Consider the following 24,935-nt stretch of genomic DNA (forward strand, 5'->3'; position numbering starts at 1 on the left):
TCGGCCGGGAGGGTTTTATGTACTTTTAATTAAAATAAGGTATCAAAATATAATAGCGTTTCCGGACATTCCCGAGGAAACCCGAAGCCAGACAATAATTAAATGTTCTCCTTAATAATTGTAATTTGTAGTATTCTTTTGCATTATTCAGAAAATGTCACGTAATTTTTAAATCATTCTTGTCATGTTACTTTAGTTTCCCGTGGCACGAAATCACAAATATCTTTAATGGCAATTGTTTCGGCGGGAGGACGCCATGTTAGTCGAGCCGAGCCATGATCTCACCCCAGTCCGCCGCCATCAACGACCGAGAGTAGTTGCTTCAGCACTCCGGGGACCTCATCGCTTGTTTTCACCGCTAAGTAATTCTGTTTAACTTTAATTCTTTCCAAATCGTTTTCTTTTCGTCCTCGGAGCTCCTCTCGGTCGGGGGACTGTGTAATTAATTATCTTACGACCAGTAACAGTCTTTTCTTCTATGTATTACGTAATTTGATATGTGACCACGTGGTGGGTCTTTACACCTAAAGCCCTTTTCACAATACCGCGACGCGGCGCGATGTGACGTGACGTCATACCAAACCAGCCAATCACAACAACATCGCCCGCGATGCGCGACAGCTCACTTGGCGACGAGGCTGTTTCGTCGCTTCGGCGATGTCACTAATGACGTCAGAAATAACAGCCAATCAGAAACAAGATTGTGGTAAAGAAGAAGAACTGAAAACAAGAGTTAAGAAACGATGTATTGATGCATCTAAGTAATGTTAGTAAACAACATGTCGATTTTGTTCAATTGAAATGAGTTTTGAAGAGCGTCTGATTGATGAAGTTCAGAAAAAGCAGTGTTTGTACGATGTTTCTAGTACCTAACAAATATTGTAATTAGATGGAGAAAAATAATGCTTGGTTAGAAATATATTATGGGCTTCGCGATTCATATCCATAATTAAATGCTTCTACCAGTCAGTCAGTGTACAAATATAATAACAATCTGAATATTACCGCCAAAAACTTTTGTTTACAACCATGTTGTAAAATATCACCACTGGGGAGCAGCAGCAGAGTGCAGGCTGGTTTGGTTTTTTTTTTGCCAGCTGCATGGCGATCACGTCGCGCTATTTCGAAGTGCACTAGCTGACGACATATATTTACGTCGCTGCCTTCGCTACATCGCGTCGCCAGATCGCGTCGCATCGCGGTATTGTGAAAAGGCCTTAAAGCCCTATTTCACAATACCGCGACGCGACGCGATGTGACGTGACGTCATACCAAACCAGCCAATCACAACTACATCGCCCGCGATGCGCGACAGCTCACTTGGCGACGAGGCTGTTTCGTCGCTTCGGCGATGTCGCTAATGACGTCAGAAATAACAGCCAATCAGAAACAAGATTGTGGTAAAGATGAAGAAGTACTGAAAACAAGAGGTAAGAAACTATGTATTGATGCATCTAAGTAATGTTAGTAAACAACACGTGGATTTTGTTCAATTGAAATGAGTATTGAAGAGCGTCTGATTGATGAAGTTCAGAAAAAGCCGTGTTTGTACTATGTTTCTAGTAACAAACATTGTAATCAGACGGAGAAAAATAATGCTTGGCTAGAAATATATTATGGGCTTCGCGATTCCTATCCATAATTAAATGCTTCTACCAGTCAGTCAGTGTACAAATATAATAACAACAATCTGAATATTACCGCCAAAAACTTTTGTTTACAACCATGTTGTAAAATATCCCCAGCAGAGTGCAGGCTGGTTCGGTTTTTTTTCGCCAGCTGCATGGCGATCGCGTCGCGCTATTTCGAAGTGCACTAGCTGGCGACATATATTTACGTCGCTGCCTTCGCTACATCGCGTCGCCAGATCGCGTCGCATCGCGGTATTGTGAAAAGGCCTTAAACCGATTCGTTCCGCGGGCGTTTTAAACAGTTTCAATCATGTACATGTGTGAGTTGCATTCGCCGAATAAATTAGGTGTGTAAATCTAACGTATTATTTTATTATTTAAATCTGTATGACCACGTGGAGTGTGACGGCGTGTGGGACGCCTGAGAGCCCACTGCGTAGATAATAGCGTGCCCGACGCTAAGAGCGGGCAGGAATTAGTGCTAGGTGTTTTCAGGGGGTAAAATCACGCCTCACATGGGCGACGTCACGCCCCGAGTTAGGAGTCTCACCGGGTCCACGTGCCTCACCACGTGGTGGCGCCCACTAACATATCACCTCAAAGCCGTCCGAACAACCCCCGGCCACAACATGACATTGCAATCATGTCTAAACACTGCAAATGCAAAGTATTACCAGGAAATCATCATGGAGAGCGGTGTTCATCAAACTACAGTGGATCTAGTGGTGGTATGGAGGTTTCTGGAGTGAAAGAGATTTTTGAGCGTTCACTGTCACTGTATAATACAAGATATGTGTGTTATTTTGGGGATGGTGACTCAAAAGCATTCAAGGCAATTGAAGAAATGAAACCATATGGCGAGTGTGTACAGATTACAGAACTGGAATGTGTTGGATATGTTCAAAAGTGAATGGGTTCAAGACTGAAACGACTGAAAACAAGCATGAAAGGAAAAAAGTTGAGTGATGGAAGATCACTAGATGGTAAAAACAGACTGACAGACTCCACCATTGATATTATCCCAAATTATTATGGACTTGCAATAAGACAGAATACTGAAAGTGTGGTGAAAATGAGGACAGCTGCCTGGGCTCTGTTTGGTCACATTTAATCGACATCATCGCAACATGCTTTGTGTCCAAAATGAGAAGAATCATGGTGTAAATATAACAGAGGAAAAATTACAGGAGAAACTTATAACCATCCTCACAGTTTACTATTCGCCATAGTGGAAGAGGTAAAACCAATTTTTCGGGATCTGTCAGAGATCAATCTCCTGCAAAATTGTCTTCATGGTCGTACTCAAAATCCAAATTAATGTGTGAATAGCGTCATATGGAGTAGGTTGCCCAAAACTGTGATTGTACAAATAAAGACCCTTCATTTTGGTGTTTATGATGTGGTAGCTTCATTCAATCAAGGAAATATTACAAAATGTATGGTATTGGAAGAACTGGGGTTGAGTATTGGCTCTCGCACTGTTGATGCTATGCTACAAATTTACTTAGAAAGACTTAGGCAAGCTGAAATGAGAGTCAGAAATTTGCACAAAAAGATCAGACAGGCTACGCGGAATGCCAAAAGGAAGCTTGAGAGTGAAATGGAAGAGGACATTGACAATCCTAGTTATGGAGAAGGCATGCACTGATAGCCAACTTTGAAGGCCATTTTCTAAAAACATTTTTTTTCAAACTTTAAGGTACATTTTCTTGAATTTGGTTTAATGCTGGGAGACGAAACTAACAGAATGTCTTGATAATGTGGTTCTATGCATACTGAAATAATATCTATGAAAAATATTCACAATAATAAAAAAAATTATATAACCTCAAAATATGAAAGAAAAATTACAACAAAAGTTAAAAAAAATTATAAAATTTTAAATTTACATTGTTTTGTTATACTGTTATTTCAGCATCAGTATGAAATATATACTTACAACCTGTAAATATCTGGAACAAATAGCTTTCACAGATTTATCTAAAATGTTATTTATGTAAAGCCTATATTAACATTGCAAGCATAGGGTACTCCGTACCCCCCTAATTGAAATTGATAATTCTCTGTGTGAAAATTGTGGTGTACCAATTTTCGAACCTGATAAACTGAATAGACATTTACAGTCATGTAGAGCACTTACTTCGTACATTAAAAAGGCTATTTAAATCGAGAAATGCTCTAGACTTTAGTAAATTGATTGTTTTTTTTTGTACTAGTACTAGTAGTGTAGAATTTATGTAATAAATTTTTTTGTTTTTTCAAAGAACTTGTGGTGTTTTTATTTTCTCAAACGTCACTTTAGTGGTATTTTTTTAAAATTAAAGTTGTTTTGTATCGCCCAGAGATCGAATCAAGTATCAATTCTATAGGTGGATTAATGATTGAATTTTTTATGAATTTAATAATTTTTTTATAAATTTATGGATCAATAAATACAAATTTCCAAGATGGTGGACCTAACGGCTTACTGGAGGCTGGTAGTATAGGATTTTAAGCCTCTTTAAGAATTTTGAATATGATTTATTGAAATTATTATTTTTTACATAAAATTATAATTTTGTGCATCATCCAGGGATTGAACGAAGGACAGGAATCGATCGAATTAATCAGAATATTGATTAAAAATTTATTTAATGAATTTTGGAATTTTTCCCGAATCTATAGCATTAAAATTACGGATTTTCAAGATGGCGGACATGACTTCATACTACCTGATGATATATATGCTATGAAAAAAGTGTGGGGGGTCAGTCTGCCAGCAGCCACTATGAGGGAAGGATCGGTCGCCGTTTTTATTTTTTTGCTCTCACCGGGATCGATCCGAGGATCTCCATGTTGTAATTGTATGTTTTTAAAATTATTTTATTAAAATTTTATTAATTTAATATGTTTATAAATTTTAACATTTTTTTTTCATTAAAATCGGATAGTAAATAAATATTTAAAAGTTGGCATCCGTAACGGAAATTGCAACGGTTTTGTCATAATCCTAGATGACGTCAGAGGCTTATCGGAGGCTGTAGACATGGATGCTTAAGCCTATTTTAGGATTTTGTGTTCTTTCTAAGGCAAAATACTTTAGAGGTTTATCAAAATCCTAATTTTTGAATTTTTGAGGAATAAAACAAGAAATTTTTCCTCAAAACGGTAATTTTTGAGTCAATTTGGGTCATTTTTGAGGAATTTTTGAGTCCAAAATGGCCGCCGTGACGTCAGAGCAATCGGCAGGCTCCACGGCACCGCCACCACAGCCTGAAGCCTGTGCTTGGACGCCCATTTACATACTACTATTGATTGTACACATATGATCTGGTAAGAGCAGGTTTGTTCAAATACTCAACACTCGTACTTATGCAACCTATGGACATGGCTTTCCCCAGTTCTAGAGCAGTGGCTCGTGGCACGACGTACTCTTGCTCCTCACAAACTGAATGAAGTTAGTATGGAATCACCTCAGGGTGAGACTGTATTAGATTGTAAACGTGGGGCCTTACTAATTCTAACCATGCAATGACATTGTGCATTAAACTAATAATGAATGATTGTGCACTAGAAACCTATACAAAACCTTTCAAGCATGTGCCACCAATTAGCATTTTTTGGTACAATTGCAAATTAGAATATTTAAATTAGGGATGGGGCGAATCCTGATTTCCTCGAATCCGAATCCTAACTCAAATCCTAGACTGGATTTGCCGAATCTCGAACCCAAACCCGAATCTTTTAACAGATGATATCCACATATCTAATGTACGTGAGATGTATTCTGCTTGCACTAAAAGTCCCTTGACTTTATTACATGTAGTTTGGTACATTTCTGGAATAAGTGTATATAAAGACAAAAAATTTTTCTTGAGAAATTTCAGTTTTAGTACAGATTAGCGGTTAGGATTTTTTCTATAAATAACTAGAGGTCTGCGAGCCTAAGAATTTTACTTCTAGCCGAGCTCGAGCTTTTGTGGTACAGTTACACTTTTGGGAAATTATTTTTATCTTAAACTTAGTATAATGTTTGAATAAAGTATTAAAATGAAGTGGGCTTATTAATTTTGGGTAACTATGCACAGAGTGTGTTTACATTTTGCACTGCTAGAAAAAAAAACATTTTTTTCCATTGACTTTTACCTGTTTCCATTGGTTCATTAGTAACTGATATCATCCAACTAACATAACCAAGTATATGTTTGTGTAAATGTAACATATCTTTGGAAAAATTTCATCCTTGTCAATTTTTCTGAAGTCCTTACTGAGCTTCAACAAACTTAGCACCAAAAATCATGTTGTTTGAAAAGTACATTCACATTGTTTTAACATTTCCACTTTTCCTCACAATAATTCTGAGAGAGATTGTCACAGAGTATTAAATTCTGTTCTTTAATCTATCATGCAGAACAATTATTTATTCTGCACGTTCAGGAGTTAAATTAGCTCTACGATTGGAGATAGTGTTTCCAGCAGAAGAGAAGCATCTCTCGCTGGCAACCTGCGTGGCTGGAATGCTTTAGTAAAATTGCTTAACCTCAAAATTAGTGTCATAAATATCTGTAACTGGTCATTAAAGTTTAATAAATTGAAAGTAATAAAAATAAATGCATTTTACTTAATTCAATTTACACTTGCAAAAAAAAAATACACACAATAAACCTACATGGAAATTAAAGTCTTTTTCAATATCCTGAAGTCTGAAATATGTTTACTCATGTCATCAAATGTAGAGCTGTACTGAAGAAGCCGATTTTGCCAATATTTAGTTGAATCGGCATCAGGGTCTCCACAAGGAAAAAAATATTGCGTACCAACTTAGGCGAGAAAAAAGTACTAGATTAGAAAAAAAAGTACTAAATTATAATTTGTTATGGTTTTTAACAATTTAGGAAGTTATTATGACATTGCAATGCTCAAATTTAAATTTCACACCACACACCCATACATTCCATAGTTTTTTAAAAATAATTACGCTTAATAATAAAACATATTGGAGTTACAATAATATTATTATATTAAAGAAAAATGTACTAGATCTGTACTAAACCACTAATAAAGTTATAAAAGTACTAGATCTAGTACGAAAGTACTAACTGTGGAGACCCTGATCGGCATTTCTGCCGACTTCCGATAGTGTACGCTTGTTAATTTTCGGCCGATATTACTGAAAAACGAAAGAGACTGCCATAACCTAAAAATCCACGAGTACCATTTTCACTTTTCGTAGTAGTTCTGCATTCTTTCAGATCGCATTATTTCTTAGCAACATGCCAACCGTACATATCAAAGTTTAACATACTTTTTTTTTTAACAATGTTCTTTAATTTAATATGTCATAAATAAATAATACATTACTATCTCGGTTGTTACGGTAACTATAGTGCAAATATGGTAGCTATCATGCTTCTGTAGTAGTTATGGTATTCTACAAAGAATCTTGTTCTTTTTATGGTAATTATCTTAAAATAACTATTGGGTTTGTACTGTAGTTATGGTACATCATCCATATTTCTTCGTATGTTGTTGTTCATTTGTTTTTTCTTCATATTTACGTGCACCATTATTTGTGACAGCAAGCTTCAGAAACATTTTTAACGGTCTTTATATCACACATTTAACGGCGTAAATGATGAGACCTCGGGCAATTTAAACGCTTTATACGGAAAAACCTACCATGCGGGACCTCGTAAGCGAGTTTTACTGTATTATTTTTTTCCGTAAATAGTAAAAAACCGAATCCTTTGACGAATCCTATATCAGACCTGCCGAAGCTTCGAATCCCTAGGATTCGGCGGATTCGGCGGATATTGGATTCGGTCGCCCCATCCCTAATTTAAATTATTATTTTAGCAGTAACTTTGTAGCTAAACCTTAAATTCTTTCCATTCACAGCACACTCTCACTTCATCTTTGTCACGCTAGTTCCCCAATTTGTTCCCAGTGACGTATCTGATTTTTGCCAACCATCTAACAAGCCAGCAATCAGGCTCGTCTTAGGAAAAACAAATTTAACAATACTGCCCAACATCACTGCTCAACAGAAAAACTCGGCGTCATACAAGTGCGGACGCATTACGTTAAAAGCAAGAAATGCTATTAAGGAAAGACGAACTAGTGGCAATGCAAGCCACACAACCAAACAGCAGGCAGATCGGCGGGGCACAAGAATTTACAGCCCAATAGCATCAAACAGCTATGGCGAGTTACGTTAAGAAATCTACGGGCTATGTAAAATGGCCAAATAAAGGCACGGCCATATCGTGCATGCACTTACGATCTACTGTTTTCGTTCAACGCCACTGCCGATACTGACCCGACCTCACTCTCCGACCGCAACCGAATGACCCGAGACAAGCTCATACAGGAGCTCATATAGCAGTAGCCGACAGATGGCGCTAGTGCGGCGGAGGAGAACTAAAAAGGGGTGGAAGGTGGAAATGGAGAGGGAAATCTACCGTAGAAGCAGCGGAGGGGAACGAGGGTGGGGAATGCTAGGCCGCGTGGGGAGCTACGAACGAAGCAACAGCTTCAGTGTTATATCACTTGAGATCATACCCACATCCTTACTATTCTCAATTGTTATATCTTGTTCTATTAACAAATATTAGTAAGTTATCCCTATCTATAGCTAATGAGAAGGAAGTTTCACTTATGTCACATTTGGACTCCATGCACACATTTTTAAAAATATATTTTTGGATTGCAAAGTCTGTTTCATCACAGATACATACAGCAAGTACGCTGCTACTGTATCACATGGTGTTAGATCAATTGTGAATATCAATTCATACGCTATTGAAATTATGTTTACTTTTTGTTCCAATCATGTGCATTATAGGCGCACCCTTTTTTTAATTTTAAAATAATTGAGTTTTTTTTATTTGTGGCATTGTTGGAAACAATGATGGAAGGTAGACCGGAAATCTTGAATATATTATTTTGAAGGGCTCGATGGTGATTTTGGGCGTGGCTCTTCCGACAGGGATTAGCCACACAAATTTTGAAAATGGCCATCACAATGGAGTGTCGACATTTGGTGGTGTTATAATGTTATAGTCCATGGTTGTTGATGTTTATTTATTTTTTCCCACTTCTGGTGCATATGCCGAAATGAATACAAATAATATTTTGTTTGAAATGACAAACATGCAGAGTTTTAATCGTTCACACAATTTTTCCATTACTGTTTAGTGAGAAAGTAGTGGAAAAATAACTTTGAATACTTGTTCCATGTTTAAAACATCACTTATTATTCATGTTTTTGATTACGAAGTCCTATTCAAATATTAAAAAAAAAGTATTTATATTGCACAAATGACTTAATCTCAACAATGAATGTTGGTTTACAATAAATTCATGGTTATGCCAAAGTAAATATTTGTAAACAAACAAATATGTGTTATTGCGAAGTGTTAGTATTAGAGGTTGAATAGAATAAAATAGTTTATTATTCATATTCAACAATTTTAACATTTGCACAGGCCTACTTAATGAAGAAAATCACTGCCATGTTTAAGAGACATTATTACAAATAAACATTACTAATGAATGACTCCAAATTTCCTTTTATTTTACAAAATAAATAAAAGTCACAAAACAAGCACCAATATGACAATTTCAAATATTACAATATTAAAGTTAACAATAAATGCTTTGGTTAAGCTCACATAAAAATAATTATTGTATTTATTTGTTGTAACATGTCTTGGCAATAAGAAAAACCTTGGTATAATTATAAAATACTCTTAAAATGATAATTGCAAAAATAAAATTTCAATGCAATGATGCTCATGTCACTTAAATTTCAAATAAAGTGAAATAATGAATAATGTTTGATTTTGAAGGTAAATACTGTATTTGCTCGCGTAAAGGCCCCGCCCGCATTATACGCCGCCCCTCCTTGTTTTGTAAACATTTTTGAAAAAAAAATTTAAAAACGTGTTTTTCTGGGTTTATCTGAGGGCAGAGCAGCTTGGCATGCATCAAACAGCAAGCCATGTATTGTGAGCGGCTGGAGGTGATTTTGTAAGCGGCAGTGATACAGAGACTGGTATTATAGTTTGTCCGCTCTCAGTAGGACTGTCGTGAGGCGTGACAGACGTACACAGTTAGTCGTATCTCAGACGACATAAAGATAAAGAAAGCTGGACTCGCGCGCTTGTGTTGATGTGCAGTGTTGTCGGAGAAGAGGGGAAAAAGAGGGGAAGTGAAGGAGGAAGGGAAGTGGTGTCTGGTTGGCTGGCTAGCTGGCAGGAGGGAGGTTAACCCACGCTTCTGCCTCTGCCTCTCCCTCCCCCCCTGCTGCAGCGCTGCCTCTCTCTCCCTCCTGCCACGTCGCTGCCACCCCCACCCTCCCTCATTAGAACAAAGACGCACGACTTGCCAGTCGTTCCGCCAGCTGTTTCATTTAATCAAAATTTAATTGGTGTTTAAATAAGTGGTGGCTGTATTTCCTTTTGCTTTTATTAAAAGTTAGTTTTTCGTACCTGAAAAAAAGAAAAATCTATTTTTTCCTCCAAATTCGCTTATAGGCCCCCTTCCCTTTTTTAGAGTCGAAAATTTGGAGAAATGGGGCTCAGTCAAATGCTGGTTCGTAGCAATTTCGTAGCTTCCTTGTGACTGACACATGGATACAAGTCACTCAACCTACAGAATAACATTCTGGCAGACAAAAAAAAATTGAGACCGGCTGTTGAAACAAAAATATGTTCATTTTACTGTAGTGCCAACTGTAGTAATGTCATCACCAGTTACGTTGGTGCCAATGTTCACTGTCGCACCTCACAACCGAGGCCGTTGCCCATGGCCGGCTGGTCGTGGGGGCTCTCAGGTGAACCGGTGGATCCACCAGAGGCCACCACAATGGCAGGCTCGGATCCAGCGCTGGTCCCACGCTCGCACGGCCGCCAGCCGCGAAGTGCAGTGCACCTGGGCCTTCTCCGAGCACCTGCAACACACGTCCCGGCCGTGACCGCCCGCACGCACGCACGCACACACACAGCACATATGCACACACAAAGAGAGAGAGAGAGAGAGAGAAAGAGAGAAAGAGAGGAAGAGAAGAAGAGAAGAAGAGAAGAAGAGAAGAAGAGAGGAAGAGAGGAAGAGAGGAAGAGAGGAAGAGAGGAAGAGAGAGAGAGAGAGAGGAAGAGAGGAAGAGAGGAAGAGAGAGAGAAAGAGAGAGAGAGACACACACACACACACACACCATGGCTTGTTTTCCGATTACTAGCCCCAGTGTGTCTCCCGTCACGTTTCGACACTACAGCTTTCCTCTCATCCTTAGTTGGCAGTGTGCATTTTAATGGTCCTTATCTCTCTCTTACCAGTGCTGTCCTAGTTTTGGCGCGCACTTTTACCAGATGTAAGCCTTTAATATGAATGAACTTGAAATGGGAGCTCACCTTCCACCAGCGAACGTCCCACTCCTCATCCCGCCCCACCAACACATATACGTACATCCCTGACTAGGCGGGCCCCTTAAAGAGCGCTAACTTTATTTTAAGGCTCGGTCTCATAGCAGATATACAATGGGAAAAAGTGTTCATTTTGCTGCACTCTTAGCACAGATTAGAAACATCTTAAAACATCAAATTAATTTTTCTACAGCAAGTAGACATTGTTGACATTGGCTGCATAGTAAAAGTTAGCGGCTTAACTGTTTTTAATAATTTTTAAAAAATGTTATATTTGTTCATTTTTTAATCATCAAAAAATGGTTTTATTTTACAATACAGCTATTGGAAATATTACGACGATATTGAATATATACACATTTGTGTACATTCGATAGATGGTTTGCTTATAAACAGTATTTCAAATATATATATTTAGTTCCGGCGTTTGCTTCAAGAACGCGCGACCCCGAGATCTGTTCCCCCACCACCGGCAATATCCTTCCCCTCCGCGCTCCGGCAGAGCGAGAGCTTGGACTTTCGCGAGGGAGGTTTAGGGGGTGGGGTACCACCCGCTGTGGCCACAACTTACCTGCGACCCTCTTTTTTTTTTTTTTTTTGCTTCCGACAATACACGAAGATGCACAAAGTGGTCGGCCGGGTGGATTATGTCTTTCCCGCGTTCCAGGTATTAGTTTTATTGTTTTAACTTCGTCGGCGCGGGAGCGGACCCTGTTTAGCTCGAGACGACAAAGCACCACCGAGTTTCATTCTATACAAAGTACCAGTTTGACCCATTATCCTGATCAGGATCTTCAGGATTAGCGATTTTTTATACCCGGAGACACGGTAGTGTCTTGCACCATGTACTCGTATGAAATAAAGTTTCCAGAGGGAGCTTAATAAATTATTGTTTAAAATTAAAAACCACACATTAATGATAAATTGATCTAAAATGTAAAAATAAATAATAGTTTGAAAACTAAAAAAAAAACACGCTTTAATAGAAAACCAAACTAAAAAGTAAACATTAAATAATAATTTAAAAACTAAAAAACACGCTTTGATAGAAAACCAAACTAAAAATTAAAAATATAAATAAAAAACACGCATTAATAGAAAACCAAACCAAAAAGTAGAAAATAATTTTCAATAAATTTAAATTAAGAATAGTATGATAAACAAAAATAAATTATTGTAAAAAAACGTGGGGTGCTTGATGTCAATTGTTGTAATATTTTATTGACAGATATTGGTAAAAGTAGAGTCATTATGGAAATATCATAAAAAGCACCCCACGCATTTTTAAAATTAAATAATGGTTTTTGATAGTCACACTATTCTTAATTTAAATTTATTAAAAATTATGTTATACTCTTTATTTTAGTTTGGTTTTCTATTAAAGCGTGTATTGGTAGTTTTTTAAACTATTTATTTTTACTCTTTAGTCTGTTTTTCTATCAAAGCATGTTTTTTAATTTCTTAAACTATTATTATTATTTTAACAGAAGTGCAATAATACAAACTAAGGTAATTACTTAAATTAGATAATTTACACTTATCTATGGCGGTATTAGCTACTTCAAAAATGTATAAAATTACACATACAGAATTTTGCGATTTTAAAAATAAATTATAGCCAAACATTTAAAAGAAATATTTTCACTCGACAATTCGACAAGATATATGATGCTGGTAGACCACACACAAATTACTTGTAAAATGAATATTGTAAATAATGTGTATTGTCACCATAAAATTCTTGCCAGCTAGTTTCGAATTTTTTTTAAAAAAGTATAAAACATTTTTTACTGTATGTATTGTTTTACCGTGTAGGCTGTTCACGGTAAGATTAGGTCTTTTGAAATCTACATTTGAAAATTGTCCCTACCTGACTGTATGTCCCTGAAACTAAACGTACTCGCCGACAGTTATAAACTGCGTTGTGTTAGTATTGACGAGGGGAAACTATTTGCATATAACTATTTACAAACAAATTGTACCAGCGTACTGTTTATAATTTTTTTTTTAGGTATTTAATAGCAACCATATAAATAAACTGTTTTCTATTGCACTTCGCAGTACGCATTTATCATTGTCCGTATATCCTTTGTTTTTTTCCAGAAACATCAATGATGTTGATACGAGTACACAGAAATGTGCATATTCCTTTAAAGGTAGAAGTATTGTTGATATCGGTTTCCTTTTCCAACTGTTAAAAACCTTAGATGATCACATTCCCTTTCATTGTTCATTGAAAAATATGATTCCCATTTCTGAGAAAAGAGAAGGCCTGAATTCGGGAAGAGTACTCAAATGCCAATTGGGCGATTTGAAATCCACCGTTTGGACGAATATAAAACGGAGCTCTAAATCCATGGATGTAAACACTGCTGCAGTGTCAGCATCAATAAGTACTGGCGGAGGACAGTCTCAGCTAGAATAAATTATGACTAAAATGGATATCCCATGAATGTCACCTAACACATTTAAAAAATATGACAATTTGGAGGAACATTGGGCGAAGGCTGCGCAAGCTGAAATGAAAACAGCTGTGAAGGAAGAAATTGAAGAGGCCAAGAAACGTGGTCACAAAGAACATGATGGCAATCCATTACTCACAGTTGTAGCTGTTACTGCCGGGGGAAGAGATCTTACAGAAACAACTATAGTTCACTTTCTGGTGTAGTAAGTACCAAATCTGTACGATTTTATTTCTTTATATATATAATCGAATTTGTACTCCCGCTTTACTCCATGAAATGCAGAACATTTTCACGCTCCCTTGTTTACAGCATGACATTTAAGCGGATAAGTTTAGAATATGGTTCTTTGACATTTTACATGTAATCGGACAATTTTTTTCATTTGGAGACTAACTTGCGTTGATGTTTACATTCTTTTATTGTAAATTACTGCGTCTTAAAACTAATTATACAGAAAACTGAAAACGTTCCCATACATCTATTCAAGAGGACTTGGGACGTAGTTTTTTTTTTAGTGAGACTCAGCTTGTATGCATATGCGCGTATCTCAGGAAGTAAACGGTGTGGGATTAAGTTTCTTTTTCAAATAAAATTTAAACATTTATTATCTATGGATGATCCTTTAGATTTTATTCTATTTAGTATATGAAAAGAAAACAAAATTGTGAAAATAGTCAAAAAGCGCATATTTAAATCTTGCCTGCGTAGTTTCCTTTAAGTATTTTTAATGGCCGAATTTGACGTGTTATGAAAATTACATGACAACGTTACAGTGTTGTCAAGAAATGCAATGTGTTTATGTGTCGATTTGCTGTTTGGCATTGGTAAAAGTAAACCTCGCACTTACAGATTGTAATGTCTGGAGTAGGAATGCAACGCAAGGCTAGCCAAACAAGATCTTATAAACACCATAATTACTGAAAATAAGATAAATTTCTATCTTTTTTTAAATTTTTTATTATTTTTTCCCAATATGTTATTGGAAAACTATTTATACTGATATACTTATCCATAGCGCTGAGATATAAAAACAAACCAGTTATAAAACCAGGGCAAAATCATGTGTTACTAGGTCTATACAAAATATATCAAAACAGAACAGAATGACACGCAGACGACACCTTCTGACTGCCGCGGTGGGTTACCAATAGTAGCCGTGACAAATCACACGTCTGAAATGCGAGGCTACTGAGCCTTGGCCAGACGAAAGGATTTTCCCTCCCGGTAGCCTGTGAGATAACAACCTACAGGTAGGAAGAGGGGGAGGGTGCAGTCCGTAAATACCGGTTCCATGCGTTGACGAGGGGAGAAGGGTAACCAAGGGGCGAAGGAAAACCTACCTCCCTCGCTGGTCTAGAGAGGGGGTAAGGCATTGTGTTGTGAATTCTGCTCATCTTTCCACCCCTCAACGGCCAGAGTGCCGCAAGGACAATTTCTCATGACTGAGACTGAGCCTTAATGGTCATTAAAAATAAATTAAAAATTTTTTAGTAGATTGGTTATTACATTGTAACAAACTTGTCTGGTTTACTGCCAACTTGCCTCTGATTTACTGCCAACTTGACTGGGTGTAGGTAAGATACTTATGGATTTATCATTTAAAACAGTTACAAATCCGAAAGACTTTGGCGGCAGCGGTTTCCAAGTCACCTCCCAACGCAGCCAGGAGAGGTGCGACAACTAGCGCACCAATCAACACTCTGTGATTTACGAGCCCAGAATCGTAACTCTTTGTGCTCCAAGCCCACGCCGAACATTACATCTTTCATTCATTCAACTGGTCATCATTCATGGCTAACAAATACCTCTCATTCAATTCTACTAATACTTTTACAAAAGTACATACAAGCTGTTTCTGAACAAACTGCCCATGTTTAGACTATACTACACCAAAAACAACTAAAAAAATCATTCTACACATATTTATGATAAACACGACCTTTCCAAGCACTAAGAGTTTCTGAAAAGTTTCCAACTTCAACATGACGATGACAGCACCTGTCAACAAAAATTGGAGATTGTGTTTGCTGATTCTTTGGAATATACTCTCAGAGATGTTTGCCATTTTGGACGTGCAGTTGTTTTTTAACAATAGTTTGAGTAGTCACTGCAAAATACGTAGTTGTTTACGAAGGTGATGGCATCCTCATTCGACAAAAATCTCTGTCCTCTGAGCACAAAGTTTAGCCTAGGGATAAAAAAAAAGCCAATTGGGTTTAGATTTGGCGAGTAAGGAAAGTGAAGCAGTTCAAACCGCAATTAGTATATTTTTGCCATGACAATCGTTCAGGTGTGAGCTGGTTCATTGACTTGGTGAAACAATTTTTTTTTGTTTTTGCACATGTGACCATCATCTGCAATTTCTGCATTCAGCTTGTCAAGTAATGTTGTGTACTACGAATATGCTCATGTCGTGCTTTTCTTTTTTTCAAGATGATTGATTCAGACAGTTCCATGACTATCCTAGAAAAAGTCACCACCACTTTCCCGGCCAAACGAGCATTATTTGCCTTTTTGGAGCTGATTCCCTTTTCAAAGTTTTTGGTGTCACAAACGCTCATCGCAACCCAAAAGCCGGTACAGCTGTGTTTGAATTCAGCTGGCCGAAACATCCCTGAGGTAAATGAGGGTGCATAGTTCCAGTACACAGTGTCCAACTCGTCTTTAATTCGTGGCCTTTCAAAGTAACAAATACCTATTTAATAACAGCTCAATAGTCTATTTTACAATTCCACAAAAAAAAATGTGCATCACCTCACGCAAAGATCGTTAAAAAATAAATACGTACACGTCCAAAATGGCTGAAATTTTAAAGAGTACATTCCAAAGCACGAGCAAACACATTCCCCAATTTTTGTTGACGAGTGCTGCCATTTGCACTTTGAGGTCGGAAACGTTTCAGACCACCCCCTCGTAGTTATACACACACAACAGGCTTGTCGTTGTTCAGCCCGATGAAGGAAAGGCCTGAAAGGCCAAACATCTTGCGAGCTGGGTTCCACAGTTTGATGGACAATGCTACTTGCAACGGATGGTAGGTGGAGCCCTGCGGACTTAAATGATGGCGACTCGGCTTGACTCGGTTACACATAAACTGTTCTAAAAACTCAACTGCTGCTTTTTCACATGCTAGCTGCTTGGCTAAGCACTCACCTGCAGCACTGCTTGTAGAGGGGCGGCTGCTTGCCCAGGTAGATGTGGCGGATGCCGTCTATCTTCTGGTCGGGCTGCATGGTGCCCTCCACGGGGCTCAGGTCGGGCACGAAGCCCAGGCAGTCCGGCTCCACTCCGAACTGCAGCTGCAACACCCCTCCCCCCGCCGCCGTCAGCCACGTCCCCCCGACATAGTTCACTACGCTCCTGACTCCTAACCCGAGTCAACATTGCAGGCTTATGTTTCGGTCCTGCTACTTTGTCTCCTGTTTAAAAATAAGTTTTTTTGAAAGCTCAAACAAACAAATAAATAAATAAATATATAAATTAGAATATTTTTCAAACACTTTTCCAATGTTTATCTATTTGGTCGCCGTTGTATAGCGCGTATGAAAATGTAGCCATCGCTAGTTGGCATCATGTTTGGTTACTTTGATATCTGTACATATAATGCAAACATATGCAATTATTTCTTCAATTTTAACACGGCTAAAACCTACAAGGTATTTTTTTGTTGTGCCACAAATATTTCCAACAGATGTACACTTAGTGTAATATCACGGGCATGGCCCCAACAAGGGTGGGGCTGGGTGGAACTATTGTCATTTTTATCTCAGTGTGAGAAATAAATATACCTTCTCACTGTGGTTTTTTTAAAGTAAAATAATTTTATAAATAAAGCTTAATTTGAACTTATAAAATAGTAACCATAATATTATAAACCCGTTTATAGTGAACCCGCCTATAATGAATTCCCGTTTATAGTGAATTTCCGTCTCGGTCCCGGCAAAATGATGAGAGGTTATGTATTAATTTATTGGATATAGCGCACAACTTTTGTCAATGTTGATACGTTTTCCCGTGTACCACGAACAAATTTTGCCGACATAATGCACATTTATCTCAAATATTTTCATATAATTACAAGTATTTTCACAAAACGTCTATTCTGGATCACATTAACGTTTTTCTCCCCAATATGCTACTCTATTGTCCACTGTTCATAATATAAACAAGTCGTAATCGAGTGGCCTCGGTAGGCTACGTGTAGCCAGAAATGGTGCTCAGTTTGGTGAAAATAAAAAATAGTTTTCCCTGCATAGTTAAAGAATGGGCGAACGCGTGTACATTTAATAAGTTATCAAAATTAAACATAAATTACAGCCACACAAATACGTATGTACATTATAGCAGCAAATTCAATATTTTTACGTCTCATTTTTATCGTTCACGTTTCGGACATTTTGATCGAGTAAGGTTTTTAAGACTACCACTAGATAGAACTCTGTGGGCTAAATTTTTCCATAGAAAGTAAGAAATTTTCGTTCCAGCTTTAGCAACTGCGATACTAAATGATATGTAGTGATCTTTGATGCGCCAGACTCGTTATTTTTCGTTTATTTACTTTTGACGGTAAAAAGAATTTCGTGTTATTAAGCTGCAAATGTGCTTCAATAAGAAATACGAACATAAAAAAGGGTGAAAAACGCGTTAAAAAAAGGAAGGCATTATCTGTGCGAGATAAAGTGGACATTATTAAAAAGGTAGACTCCAACCCCACTGTCCCGCACGTGTTAATATCAAAGGATTGAGGTGAAGTTGGCTTTATCCCAGATTTATTCTGCTTCCCCTCCATTCCCCCACTCCAACTACCAAGCGCCAGAAGGCGGAGCTAAATCACAGGATGCCGCAGCAGTGGGCGGAGCAAGCCCACTGAAGAGCACAAAAGAGGGCGGAGCTTAAGTACAGGATGGCGCAGAAGTGGGTGTAGCTTAAACACAGGCTGTCCAAAAATAATTTCAGAATTTCCGTAAATAAATTTTCATAAATATTTTACATCATATCAAATCACAAAAAAAAAAAAAAAAAATATGGTGAACACACCCCGTAAAGCAATAGCCAAAAGCCTCTAAACCATTTGACATAACAAAATCACGAAATTTGGATTAAAACAATTTTTTTGAAATAGAAAGAAAGAACGAAGGGATGAAGCTGATATGCTAATATGTTGAATGAAATGTCAGCTTCACACCCATATTTTAATTTTCGAGCAACACCCCGTACAGCAATGCCCAAATGCCACTGAACCATTTGACATCACATAATCACGAAATTTGGATTATTACAATTTTTTTGAAATAAAAAGAAAGAACGAAGGGATGAAGCTGATATGCTAATATGTTAAATGCAGTGTCAGCTTCACACCCATATTTTAATTTTCGAGCAACACTCCGTACAGCACTGCCCAAATGCCACTAAACCATTTAACATCACATAATCACGAAATTTGGATTATTACTTTTTTTTTAAGGTAGAAAGAAAGTATGAAGAGATGAAGCTGGTATGTTAATATGTTGAATGAGGTGTCAGCTTCAATCCCAGATTTTAATTTTCGAGCAACACCCCGTACAGCACTGCCCAAATGCCACTAAACCATTTAACATCATATAATCACGAAATATGGATTATTACAATTTTTTTAAGGTAGAAAGAAAGTATGAAGAGATGAAGCTGATATGTTAATATGTTGAATGAAGTGTCAGCTTCAATCCCAGATTTTAATTTTCGAGCAACACCCCGTACAGCACTGCCCAAATGCCACTAAACCATTTAACATCACATAATCACGAAATTTGGAATATTACAATTTTTTTAAGGTAGAAAGAAAGTATGAAGAGAAGAAGCTGATATGTTAATATGTTGAATGAAGTGTAAGCTTCAATCCCAGATTTTAATTTTCGAGCAACACCCCGTACAGCACTGCCCAAATGCCACTAAACCATTTAACATCACATAATCACGAAATTTGGATTATTACAATTTTTTTAAGGTAGAAAGAAAGTAGGAAGAGATGAAGCTGATATGTTAATATGTTGAATGAAGTGTCAGCTTCAATCCCAGATTTTAATTTTCGAGCAACACCCCGTACAGCACTGCCCAAATGCCACTAAACCATTTAACATCATATAATCACGAAATATGGATTATTACTTTTTTTTTTAAGGTAGAAAGAAAGTATGAAGAGATGAAGCTGATATGTTAATATGTTAAATGAAGTGTTAGCTTCAATCCCAGATTTTAATTTTCGAGCAACACCCCGTACAGCACTGCCCAAATGCCACTAAACCATTTAACATCACATAATCACGAAATTTGGATTATTACAATTTTTTTAAGGTACAAAGAAAGTATGAAGAGATGAAGCTGATATGTTAATATGTTGAATGAAGTGTCAGCTTCAATCCCAGATTTTAATTTTCGAGCAACACCCCGTACAGTACTGCCCAAATGCCACTAAACCATTTAACATCATATAATCACGAAATATGGATTATTACAATTTTTTTAAGGTAGAAAGAAAGTATGAAGAGATGAAGCTGATATGTTAATATGTTGAATGAAGTGTCAGCTTCAATCCCAGATTTTAATTTTCGAGCAACACCCCGTACAGCACTGCCCAAATGCCACTAAACCAATTAACATCACATAATCACGAAATTTGGATTATTACAATTTTTTTAAGGTAGAAAGAAAGTATGAAGAGATGAAGCTGATATGTTAATATGTTGAATGAAGTGTTAGCTTCAATCCCAGATTTTAATTTTCGAGCAACACCCCGTACAGCACTGCCCAAATGCCACTAAACCATTTAACATCATATAATCACGAAATATGGATTATTACTTTTTTTTTAAGGTAGAAAGAAAGTATGAAGAGATGAAGCTGATATGTTAATATGTTGAATGAAGTGTTAGCTTCAATCCCAGATTTTAATTTTCGAGCAACACCCCGTACAGCACTGCCCAAATGCCACTAAACCATTTAACATCACATAATCACGAAATTTGGATTATTACAATTTTTTTAAGGTACAAAGAAAGTATGAAGAGATGAAGCTGATATGTTAATATGTTGAATGAAGTGTTAGCTTCAATCCCAGATTTTAATTTTCGAGCAACACCCCGTACAGCACTGCCCAAATGCCACTAAACCATTTAACATCACATAATCACGAAATTTGGATTATTACAATTTTTTTAAGGTAGAAAGAAAGTATGAAGAGATGAAGCTGATATGTTAATATGTTGAATGAAGTGTCAGCTTCAATCCCAGATTTTAATTTTCGAGCAACACCCCGTACAGCACTGCCCAAATGCCACTAAACCATTTAACATCATATAATCAGGAAATATGGATTATTACAATTTTTTTAAGGTAGAAAGAAAGTATGAAGAGATGAAGCTGATATGTTAATATGTTGAATGAAGTGTTAGCTTCAATCCCAGATTTTAATTTTCGAGCAACACCCAGTACAGCACTGCCCAAATGCCACTAAACCATTTAACATCACATAATCACGAAATTTGGATTATTACAATTTTTTTAAGGTAGAAAGAAAGTATGAAGAGATGAAGCTGATATGTTAATATGTTGAATGAAGTGTCAGCTTCAATCCCAGATTTTAATTTTCGAGCAACACCCCGTACAGCACTGCCCAAATGCCACTAAACCATTTAACATCATATAATATCGAAATATGGATTATTACAATTTTTTTAAGGTAGAAAGAAAGTATGAAAAGATGAAGCTGATATGTTAATATGTTGAATTAAGTGTCAGCTTCAATCCCAGATTTTAATTTTCGAGCAACACCCCGTACAGCACTGCCCAAATGCCACTAAACCATTTAACATCATATAATCACGAAATATGGATTATTACTTTTTTTTTTAAGGTAGAAAGAAAGTATGAAGAGATGAAGCTGATATGTTAATATGTTGAATGAAGTGTTAGCTTCAATCCCAGATTTTAATTTTCGAGCAACACCCCGTACAGCACTGCCCAAATGCCACTAAACCATTTAACATCACATAATCACGAAATTTGGATTATTACAATTTTTTTAAGGTACAAAGAAAGTATGAAGAGATGAAGCTGATATGTTAATATGTTGAATGAAGTGTCAGCTTCAATCCCAGATTTTAATTTTCGAGCAACACCCCGTACAGTACTGCCCAAATGCCACTAAACCATTTAACATCATATAATCACGAAATATGGATTATTACAATTTTTTTAAGGTAGAAAGAAAGTATGAAGAGATGAAGCTGATATGTTAATATGTTGAATGAAGTGTCAGCTTCAATCCCAGATTTTAATTTTCGAGCAACACCCCGTACAGCACTGCCCAAATGCCACTAAACCATTTAACATCATATAATCACGAAATATGGATTATTACTTTTTTTTTAAGGTAGAAAGAAAGTATGAAGAGATGAAGCTGATATGTTAATATGTTGAATGAAGTGTTAGCTTCAATCCCAGATTTTAATTTTCGAGCAACACCCCGTACAGCACTGCCCAAATGCCACTAAACCATTTAACATCACATAATCACGAAATTTGGATTATTACAATTTTTTTAAGGTACAAAGAAAGTATGAAGAGATGAAGCTGATATGTTAATATGTTGAATGAAGTGTCAGCTTCAATCCCAGATTTTAATTTTCGAGCAACACCCCGTACAGTACTGCCCAAATGCCACTAAACCATTTAACATCATATAATCACGAAATATGGATTATTACAATTTTTTTAAGGTAGAAAGAAAGTATTAAGAGATGAAGCTGATATGTTAATATGTTGAATGAAGTGTCAGCTTCAATCCCAGATTTTAATTTTCGAGCAACACCCCGTACAGCACTGCCCAAATGCCACTAAACCAATTAAAATCACATAATCACGAAATTTGGATTATTACAATTTTTTTAAGGTAGAAAGAAAGTATGAAGAGATGAAGCTGATATGTTAATATGTTGAATGAAGTGTTAGCTTCAATCCCAGATTTTAATTTTCGAGCAACACCCCGTACAGCACTGCCCAAATGCCACTAAACCATTTAACATCACATAATCACGAAATTTGGATTATTACAATTTTTTTAAGGTAGAAAGAAAGTATGAAGAGATGAAGCTGATATGTTAATATGTTGAATGAAGTGTCAGCTTCAATCCCAGATTTTAATTTTCGAGCAACACCCCGTACAGCACTGCCCAAATGCCACTAAACCATTTAACATCATATAATCACGAAATATGGATTATTACAATTTTTTTAAGGTAGAAAGAAAGTATGAAAAGATGAAGCTGATATGTTAATATGTTGAATTAAGTGTCAGCTTCAATCCCAGATTTTAATTTTCGAGCAACACCCCGTACAGCACTGACCAAATGCCACTGAACCATTTGACAGAAATTAATCACGAAATTTGGATTATTACAATTTTTTTAAGGTAGAAAGAAAGTATGAAGAGATGAAGCTGATATGCTAATATGTTGAATGGAGTGTTAGCTTTAATCCCAGATTTCAATTTTCGAGCAACACCCCGTACAGCACTGCCCAAATGCCACTAAACCATTTAACATCACATAATCACGAAATTTGGATTATTACAATTTTTTTGAAATAAAAATAAAGAACGAAGTGATGAAGCTGATATGCTAATATGTTGAATTAAGTGGCAGCTTCACACCCATATTTTAATTTTCGAGCAACACCCCGTACAGCACTGCCCAAATGCCACTAAACCATTTAACATCACATAATAACGACATTTGGATTATTACAATTTTTTTAAGGTAGAAAGAAAGTATGAAGAGATGAAGCTGATATGTTAATATGTTGAATGAAGTGTTAGCTTCAATCCCAGATTTTAATTTTCGAGCAACACCCCGTACAGCACTGCCCAAATGCCACTAAACCATTTAACATCACATAATCACGAAATATGGATTATTACAATTTTTTTAAGGTAGAAAGAAAGTATTAAGAGATGAAGCTGATATGTTAATATGTTGAATGAAGTTTCAGCTTCAATCCCAGATTTTAATTTTCGAGCAACACCCCGTACAGCACTGCCCAAATGCCACTAAACCAATTAACATCACATAATCACGAAATTTGGATTATTACAATTTTTTTAAGGTAGAAAGAAAGTATGAAGAGATGAAGCTGATATGTTAATATGTTGAATGAAGTGTTAGCTTCAATCCCAGATTTTAATTTTCGAGCAACACCCCGTACAGCACTGCCCAAATGCCACTAAACCATTTAACATCACATAATCACGAAATTTGGATTATTACAATTTTTTTAAGGTAGAAAGAAAGTATGAAGAGATGAAGCTGATATGTTAATATGTTGAATGAAGTGTCAGCTTCAATCCCAGATTTTAATTTTCGAGCAACACCCCGTACAGCACTGCCCAAATGCCACTAAACCATTTAACATCATATAATCAGGAAATATGGATTATTACAATTTTTTTAAGGTAGAAAGAAAGTATGAAGAGATGAAGCTGATATGTTAATATGTTGAATGAAGTGTTAGCTTCAATCCCAGATTTTAATTTTCGAGCAACACCCCGTACAGCACTGCCCAAATGCCACTAAACCATTTAACATCACATAATCACGAAATTTGGATTATTACAATTTTTTTAAGGTAGAAAGAAAGTATGAAGAGATGAAGCTGATATGTTAATATGTTGAATGAAGTGTCAGCTTCAATCCCAGATTTTAATTTTCGAGCAACACCCCGTACAGCACTGCCCAAATGCCACTAAACCATTTAACATCATATAATATCGAAATATGGATTATTACAATTTTTTTAAGGTAGAAAGAAAGTATGAAAAGATGAAGCTGATATGTTAATATGTTGAATTAAGTGTCAGCTTCAATCCCAGATTTTAATTTTCGAGCAACACCCCGTACAGCACTGACCAAATGCCACTGAACCATTTGACAGAAATTAATCACGAAATTTGGATTATTACAATTTTTTTAAGGTAGAAAGAAAGTATGAAGAGATGAAGCTGATATGCTAATATGTTGAATGGAGTGTTAGCTTTAATCCCAGATTTCAATTTTCGAGCAACACCCCGTACAGCACTGCCCAAATGCCACTAAACCATTTAACATCACATAATCACGAAATTTGGATTATTACAATTTTTTTGAAATAAAAATAAAGAACGAAGTGATGAAGCTGATATGCTAATATGTTGAATTAAGTGGCAGCTTCACACCCATATTTTAATTTTCGAGCAACACCCCGTACAGCACTGCCCAAATGCCACTAAACCATTTAACATCACATAATCACGACATTTGGATTATTACAATTTTTTTAAGGTAGAAAGAAAGTATGAAGAGATGAAGCTGATATGTTAATATGTTGAATGAAGTGTTAGCTTCAATCCCAGATTTTAATTTTCGAGCAAC

The 24,935-nt window shown here is 36.6% G+C and overlaps 1 protein-coding gene across 2 annotated transcripts in view; it reads right to left on the minus strand.

The window, feature by feature from the left end:
* Positions 1-10,308: 10,308 nt before the first annotated feature.
* LOC134539420 (mediator of RNA polymerase II transcription subunit 16) overlaps positions 10,309-24,935 on the minus strand; it is a 97,674-nt gene continuing 83,047 nt past the window's right edge. For both annotated transcript variants that reach the window (XM_063381443.1, XM_063381442.1), the window contains exons 13-14: positions 16,651-16,796; positions 10,309-10,563 (exon numbers count right to left, since the gene is read on the minus strand). In XM_063381443.1, coding sequence (XP_063237513.1) covers positions 10,443-10,563; positions 16,651-16,796 — 267 coding nt within the window. In that variant the 3' untranslated portion in view covers positions 10,309-10,442. The remainder of the gene's footprint in view (positions 10,564-16,650; positions 16,797-24,935) is intronic.

This window comes from Bacillus rossius, chromosome 15 (genome assembly GCF_032445375.1).
Source record: "Bacillus rossius redtenbacheri isolate Brsri chromosome 15, Brsri_v3, whole genome shotgun sequence".
Taxonomy (NCBI): domain Eukaryota; kingdom Metazoa; phylum Arthropoda; class Insecta; order Phasmatodea; family Bacillidae; genus Bacillus; species Bacillus rossius.